The sequence below is a fragment of the Eurytemora carolleeae genome, unplaced genomic scaffold (assembly GCF_000591075.1).
Source record: "Eurytemora carolleeae unplaced genomic scaffold, Eaff_2.0 scaffold1037, whole genome shotgun sequence".
Classification (NCBI taxonomy): Eukaryota; Metazoa; Arthropoda; class Copepoda; order Calanoida; family Temoridae; genus Eurytemora; species Eurytemora carolleeae.
This window is the reverse complement of record NW_019396925.1, coordinates 76,805-84,989: the sequence shown is the minus strand read 5'-3', so window position 1 is coordinate 84,989 and position 8,185 is coordinate 76,805. Positions and strand designations below refer to the sequence as shown.

The 8,185-nt window shown below is 34.0% G+C and overlaps 2 protein-coding genes across 3 annotated transcripts in view; one reads left to right on the top strand and one right to left on the bottom strand.

Annotated features, from left to right (window-relative positions):
* LOC111710186 (protein shank) overlaps positions 1-2,902 on the bottom strand; it is a 45,157-nt gene extending 42,255 nt beyond the window's left edge. The window contains exons 1-3 of one of the 2 annotated variants that reach the window (XM_023484243.1): positions 2,845-2,902; positions 1,846-1,932; positions 1,381-1,528 (exon numbers count right to left, since the gene is read on the bottom strand). In XM_023484243.1, coding sequence (XP_023340011.1) covers positions 1,381-1,528; positions 1,846-1,932; positions 2,845-2,870 — 261 coding nt within the window. In that variant the 5' untranslated portion in view covers positions 2,871-2,902. The remainder of the gene's footprint in view (positions 1-1,380; positions 1,529-1,845; positions 1,933-2,844) is intronic. The other variant, XM_023484245.1, reaches the window with a different exon arrangement.
* A 2,175-nt stretch (positions 2,903-5,077) lies between these two features.
* On the top strand, positions 5,078-6,096 carry LOC111710179 (ephrin-B1; the record flags this gene model as incomplete). The annotated part of the gene is given in 1 exon segment (XM_023484236.1): positions 5,078-6,096. A coding segment is annotated over 1 exon segment (216 nt), but the record flags the coding sequence as incomplete, so codon positions are not given.
* Between the last annotated feature and the right edge of the window lie 2,089 nt (positions 6,097-8,185).

The window sequence follows — 8,185 nt, the reverse complement described above, 5'->3', positions numbered from 1 at the left end:
CCCCCCTCCCCCTCTTCTTAAGATATAGATAATATGATTAGTGCGTATCTAGGCGTACATACTGCTTTGCATATATAATATATTAAACATATAAGATATGCCTTGAATAAATTAAACCCAGAATTTCTCCCCCAGTCCTTATAATTTGGCCTAGACCGTAGACAATGCACTGTATTATCTCAACCCTGTGTCAAAAATGCGTCAGTAGAAATACTAGGTATTTATAGAGAGGAGAAATGAAAAATTATGGATTTTTAAGCTTCCTTCAAAAAAACTCACCTCTTCCCTAAAATTATTGCAATTTAAGCCTAACCCAGGCCACAAGCCAACCTTGAGGCCTGAAACCTAAATTCCTTAAACCCCTCAGAAGATAAGTAAAGGTACCAGGGTACCCGTATTAAAACCTAATTTTAACTAGATCTATTGAACAATGCCAATTACCAGAAACACCTTGCGTCGCCAAATAAGGGAATTTACCCTCATACTAGCTAAGTTCAAATTAATATGTTAAATGCTTATTAATTATAAAATCACTTTTATCTAAAGATTTGATCTCCCACCATTTCCTCTTATTTCCTTAAATGCTTGAAATTAATCTTTTTTCACCCCCCCCCCATTCCATCTATATCCCATGCCCAGATTTGTCCTCTATGTCCCTCTTTGTCACTCCCTCAAAGTCCCTTAATGTCCCTCTATGTCCCTCTTTGTCCCAAGTCCATCTTTGCTCCTCTGTGGTCCTCTAGGTCCCTCTACGCCCCTCTATGTACCACAATGTCCCACTATGCCCATCTATGTCCCACTGTGTCCCTCTAAGTCCCACTGTGTCCTTCAAGTCCCTCTATATCTCTCTATGCCCCTCTATGTCCACTCTCTGTAACTAGATTTCAAATATGGAATAAATTAAGATACTTAGGATTTTATGTAACATCAAGAGAAGGGGGGGGGGATTTTTACTATCGGATAAGGGGGATATTTTACTTTTAAGACCAGCTAGGGGAAACAAGCNTTTTTTTTTTTGGGGGGGGGGGTATTTGCGAGAAAATATTGTAAATTATTATTTTATAAAAAAAATTCCAATAGATTCAAATTCTTGTATTGAATTACGCCAGGTGGAAAATTGTGCAAATTTTCTAAATTTTTGCCCAAGTTTATTGCAAAATTCGAGTGCAAAATTCAAATTTATCCAATAAGTAAAATTGTGCTCGAGTGAGTAACAGTGTGAGTATGAAAATGTGTAAAGCGGGCTTAAAGGGACAGATAATGAAATTTGAAATTTCATCAAATAAAAAAAAATTTAACTTAAAAAATGTCAAAATTACTTCATATTTGTGTACCAGTCCCTTTAAGACAGAAGAGGCTGTTTTCGATGTTGATATCTACCTTTGGCAAAGCTGCGAGGATCTGCTGTTTGGCCTCCCAGATCAGGGAGCACCTGGAAAACTGAAGGGTTTTCTCAACATTGATATCCGGTACCTTCACCTGGATCAGGATCAGATCTTCTACTGTTTCCTCCATGTTGGAACTCAAACTGGACAAAAATTCTAAATAAAAGATGCCCCCTCCCCTCCCCCTCTTCCACACCCCTTGTTACGCATAATTCAGAAATATCCTATGTACATATAAGGCAAGATAGGACATTTAAAGAGTAGAAAAACTTATCTTCCAATTGAAGATAAAGGCTAAAATGATCCATGCACACCTTTGGCTTGAAACACAGAATTTTGACAGGATAATGTTGAGAAGGCCAAGATGGACATTTTCAAGTGTAAAAACATAATGACTAAATCCACGAACTGAGGCACAAAAATGCGGGAATAAGATTGCAAAAAGTTTAGAATTTGGTCCCTGATGGAGTCATAGTAGTCGAGGAGGAGGGACTTGTCCCTGGTCCTGGGTACGCCCACCCATCCTGGGCTCCAGCTAAACCGGTTCCTGAAACAAAAACATGGTCAACCATACGTTTTTCAGCCTCGATGTTAGGTGCTTAACTTGCTGAATTGAGCTGTCAATCAATTAGTTTTTAGTTATCAGAAATTCGACATGGATTTCTTATTACACCGTCCGATGAAAACAAGAAAGGAAATAGTTTTGTTATCGAGGAGTAATTTCTCATCCACGGGGTTTTTATATTTATTATTTACAGTGTAGGACAATAGAATTAGATAACATCAGGCAGATTTGATGGATAGTTTTAATGATGAATAAATGACATTCAAACATTTCAGAAAAAGAAATAATTACAAGTTAGAATTACAAACACTTTAACCAGCCAAAATAAAGTAATCAAAAAGTCGTTAAAGATGAATTAAAACTTTTTTTACTTTTATAGATTTCCCGGATTTTCATGCCTGGATTCGCACATTTAGTTTCAAATTAATTTTTAATCCTTAAAGTGAAGTAGGAATGTGTAAATGGAAAAGATTTTAGTATTTATTTAATTTCACATTAAAACTACTGATCAATGTTTTGTTTGAAATATTTTTTTTATCAATATTGGTATAAAAATATCTGTCTTACGAAAGCCTGAATTCAATCTTTTTTCTTATTTTTAACAATTTTTCATATGTTTATTTTTTGTAAGAAACAGTTTCACCCTTTCACTTACGCTTAAAATTTAGGCCGGAGGGCACCTGGCAAGAATTTGAAAATATTTAAAATTTTAACAAGATTTTTAAAGTGTCAAAAGATTTAGCAGTGTGCCATGCAACGTCAATTTACACACCTAAATAAATAGAAACGCGTATATAATACTAAGCCCTGTCTGTTTCGACGCGAAGATTGTAGAATGTCTTTGTTACCGAATTTTTTGAATTTTCTAAAAATTTGTTTTATATTTTACACCACCTGGATTTTAATTTGGATTTCTCCATTTGTTTTAAACTCTTCCTGTTCTCGTTCTAGTTTATATCAAATTTTAATCAACGATTTTAAATTTTCTTTATCTGATATTCATCTTATAAAACGCTTTCTTCAAAATTTTTTGTAACTGGAATGCTTTTTGAAATGCAATATTTTTATTTTGGATTATGTTGGGGAACAAACGAAAAGTGGAACCTCAAGAGGCAAGTTTTTAATATTTTTTTAGAGACGTTTTACCCAAAAAAAATCATTCTTTTTCCCTCGGAAATCAATTATTTTAGCCAATTCAATGGAAAAAAAACTTTTTTAAAAAACTGAAAAATTTTTTTTTCAAAAGAAGTGGTTGTTCGAGAAAAAGTTGAGTTTTAATGCATATCAAAAATGGATATTCTCATTAGGTGAAAAGAAATTTCTACGAAAAAAAAACTACAAAATAAGACAATTGGGAAATTTGACGGGTAGTTAGGATGAATAAATGTGTTTTGGATAAAAATGTTAATTAACAGTTTAACCTCGGGACTGTGTGCTTACTATTAAACTTGTTAAAAAAGTTAAAAAAAAACTGATTAAGCAAAACTTATCAACACGTTCAATTATTTAGATAAGAATTAAGGTAGAAGTATTTCAGTAATTATTTATATCAAAAACATCTCCTGAAGTATCTATGTGGCATTTTAAATTACAAATTTGGAATTGCATTCAAAATTCGGTGCCTGTTAGTTTTATGTCCGTCTGTTCTAGCTTCCGGATGTGTCAGTGTCCGTATGTTCTAGTGTCCGTGTGATCTGGTGTCCGTGTGTTCTAGTGTCCGTGTGTTCTAGTGTCCGTGTGATCTGGTGTCCGTGTGGTCTAGTGTCCATGTGTTCTAGTGTCCATGTGTTCTAGTTTCCATGTGTTTCAGTGTCCGTGTGTTTTAGTGTCCGTGTGCTTAGTGTCCGTGTGTTTTAGTGTCCATGTATTTTAATGTCCGTGTGTTTTAGTGTCCGTATGTTCTAGTTTCCGTGTTTTCTACTATCCATGTGTTCTTGTGTCCGTGTGTTATAATTTACGTGTGTTATAATTTCCGTGTGTTGTAATTTCCGTGTGTTATAATGTTCTAGCGTCTGTGTGTTCTAGTGCCCGTGTGTTCTAGTGTCCGTGCATTCTAGTGCCCGTGTGTTCTTGTGTCCGTGTGCTATATCTATTCCTGTACTAGTGTTCACAAATCTACATGAATGTGAATGATTGACTCTAGATGTCAATTCAGATATTTTAGCTCGTTAAATCCAGGCCTAGGAATTTCAGGCCTTAGCAGGCAGTAATAATCATTAATACGATCAGGCAGGTTTTTTTAATTCTCCTAAACCCCCAAATATTTTGAAGGTTGGGACTGATGACACAGAACACCTGGCTTGAATTTAGGGGGATGTTAAGCATGAAAAAAATCATTATTTTTTGCCCCAAGATACTGGAAATAGAAATATCAAAATTAAGAAAAATAGCTCAATGCCCAAATGAAGATATCTTAATAAACTTAAAACGAAGAGACAGACAAATAGACAGATAGACAAGAGACAGACAGACAGACAAGAGACAGGCAGGCATGTAGACGGGCAGACAGAAACACTGATTGACAGAACGACGAAAACCGTTTTAAAATCACAAAAGCTAGAAGAAAATAAGACTTTCAAAAACAAAGTACTAGTAAAATTTACAATTTATAACAAAGAAACCCCNTCCCATCCCCAAAATGCATGAACCCTCAGACAGTAGCTGAATTATTTATAGACGAACAAGAAAGGGCATTGTTTATTATTTCTACGAAACTGTATAAAACAGCATGTTAAATTCAAACCATAGGGCTCAGATACTAACAAAGAACTTCAAAACATTTTTTATTCTCAATTTATTAGACTTCAATGAGATATTAATAAAATCAAAAGTTCGGTGTGAAAATACTTATATTTTAATCACAAACTAACTAGAAAAAGTAAAAATCCCGGCAAAAACTTTTTCGCACTTAATAATACCCATTACAATGACATACTTATAGATTTTAAAAGCCCATCCTCCCCCCCCCGCACCAAAATTACACATTTAAAAAATGCTGTGCCCTAAAGGCAAAAAACACAAACACAAATCGAATAATACAAAATACAAAACAAAAACCCAAAAAATTCATCACAATGGAAACTTTGAAATTCTGATTTTAATCAACACCAAGAATAATCGGTTTTGTTTCAGAATTGCAGAACGGCATATCGAGGAGGTTCCCGTCGATTTAGTTCCTCTGCCGACAGAATTTTGGTCAAAATACTGGCGATCTCGACTCCCGGATTCTAGAGACTTGTACGCCAGCTCAGCGCAGGCCAGCAGTCATCCGTACACAAGCAGCAGTACTGTATACAGGGTACAGTGCTGGACAGTTCTTCTTCTCCTGGTGATATATTTGTGATATGTACAGAGTGCAGTTACCCTGTAAAAACAACTTTGGTGAATTTGTGCCATTTTTACATATTTGTAACAAGAATATTAGCACAATAAGGCATGTACACTGTAAGTTTACACGGCGCTGTACACTGTACTGTACAGTGTACAATAAGTTTCTAAATACCTTCTGAATGTTACCCCACTGTCTTTCATACAGCGCAAGGAATATATTTTGTAACCAGCATTATTGTAACAATATATTAAATATATATTCTTTGCTAAGAGCATATATAAATCCCTGCAATACGTTTGTGTTTTGTTAATAGTGTACTGCATACTCCTAACTCCATTATTGTCATGAATGACATGACATAAATAATTCCTCAATTTATAATTGTAAATTCACTTTTTTTCTGATTTAAAAATCAACTTTATACTTTGATACAAAGAGTATCTCAAACTTTTTTTTAAATGGAAACAAGAAGTGTTCTGCCCCGAGAAAATATAATTTTTTCAAACTTGAACTTTTACTGATATACTTGGTAGTTTGCTCATACTTAAACTACATCCATTGAACGTTCTTGCAATTTTGGATACAAATATCCTAGTTACAAATTTCGTTGGTATCCAGATTCTAGATTTTCAAATCCATATCCAGGTCTTTGTGATATTTCAAATACAATTAAAGATATAGATATCCAGATTGTGGATCCTGGTATCCATGTAAGATGTAAAATATCCAGATCTATATTTCTAATATTGTTTTCATGTAGATTACATACAAATTCTATTACGTTATCTTCTAATAAATTTATTTTTACATCGTAATTTTATTTTTTCAAATTTTCCTGTATTATTGCAAATAGAAATTAGGGCTTAAATTTTCGCCCTGTGATTTTCTCGCAATTAACCGCACTATTCCGCGCAATACCAGAACAGTTGCGAGCAATTCCCTGCAGTAGCGCGCAATTCCGCGCAACGGAATTCCGATCGGAAACCCTAACCAAGATAATACCAAAACGATTTAACTGTCTACGTAACTTTAATCGGTCCTCTATTAAAAAACTTACATGTCCAATTTATTAGCTTTTTATCTTTGAAAGAGAGTAATTTTGTCCACTTCCTTCTCTGTGTTTGCTGCTTAAATTTGTAAGTCACTTTATTGTATGAAGAAACCGCCATTCAAAATCAACAAGTTGTGAATCGATTGTGTACCTGCTCTAAAAATTGAAAAGAAGAAACACTTCAATTACGTGGATATAGACTGCAGTAAGCATAACTTTAATCCAAGATGACAATGCCCTATTTACAATTGGTAAACCTTCAAACCTTAATCTCATCACAAATGTGGAAAACTGTGTTTATTCTTACTCTAAATTTTATTTCTGTGATTTATTCAATTACTTCTATTAAAAAATGTCACTTTTGCAGAGATTCCGCAGATGAAAATGAATGCTTTAAAGAAACAAAAACATTGATATAAAATTCATACTTGATCAGACAAAGCTTTTAATGGTACCGTTGTAAATCAGCTTTTAAGAGTACCGTTGTAATCAGTTTTTAAGGGTACCGTTGTAAATCAGCTTGTAGGGGTACCATTGTAAATCAGAATTAAGAGTACCGTTGTAAATAAGCTTTTAAGGGTATCGTTGTAAATCAGCTTTTAGGGGTACCGTTGTAAATCATTTTTTAAGGGTGCCGTTGTAAATAAGTTTTTAAGGGTATCGTTGTAAATCAGCTTTTAAGAGTACCGTTGTAAATAAGATTTAAGGGTATCGTTGTAAATGAGCTTTTAAGGGTACCGTTGTAAATCACTTTTTAAGGGTGCCGTTGTAAATAAGTTTTTAAGGGTATCGTTGTAAATCAGCTTTTACGGGTACCGTTGTAAATAAGCTTTTAAGGGTATCGTTGTAAATGAGCTTTTAAGGGTACCGTTGTAAATCAGTTTTAAAGGGTGCCGTTGTAAATCACTACGTTCTTCAGTATAGTCGTTTTTAACAATTTTCTCCTTATAGACGCAACAGGTAGAAGTAAGATTAGTAGCGATCAAAAGCGATTATTTTTCGCCGTAAGCCTATACCCTCTTTCATTTTCGCGAACACTCCCTTTGATTAAGCTAATTGCTTTGTAACTACATCAAATACCTTGATTATTGCTTTAATGTTGTCTTCCTGTTCCTGGTTCTCACACAATGAGCATGGAACGCATGAAAAATATGTAGCAAAGAGAAACAAAATCAGACCCATTTCACCTAATACATACGTTGATATTTAAGCTACAGTTAAAACTATGTTGACAACATCAAATACACATAGGATTGCTTAAATGTCGTATTTATATTCCACAGTTGTATAGGTCTAACACACCAAAAATGTCCATCTATAGCAATAAAGGCATTTTACTTTTATCTTTATTTGCCTTAGGTGTTGAACTTTAATGTACCCACACTACCCACTTTTTTATTCTGTTCATTTGTTTTATTTTTAAATTCATAATCCACGACCTTTTAAACCCCCTAGTTCCTTGTCTTTTTATCACCCCTTTTTCAATCCCCAAATTTCAGGTTTTAAACCCTGGTAATACATGCTCTACATGCTCATTTGATCCAGATTATCCAAGGGTTTAATATTTTCTACAACAACAAAAACTAAGAATTTAAATGATTTTTTGTTGTTGAAATTTCAAGTTTTCGACGAAAAAGAATTCAGAAAAAATGTGAAGAATATATTATAGTTTATCCCTGAAAAGATGCCATTATACACTAATATAAGACTTCCTTATGGAAGGTTAAACTATACAGGTCAATACAAACTCAGATATGCATTTAATTCTTATTCCGTTTGTCTGATCAAAACTCTGGAAACAAACAAATTAAAAAACTTTGTAATAATTTAAGATAGTTCGGGACTTCATTAGC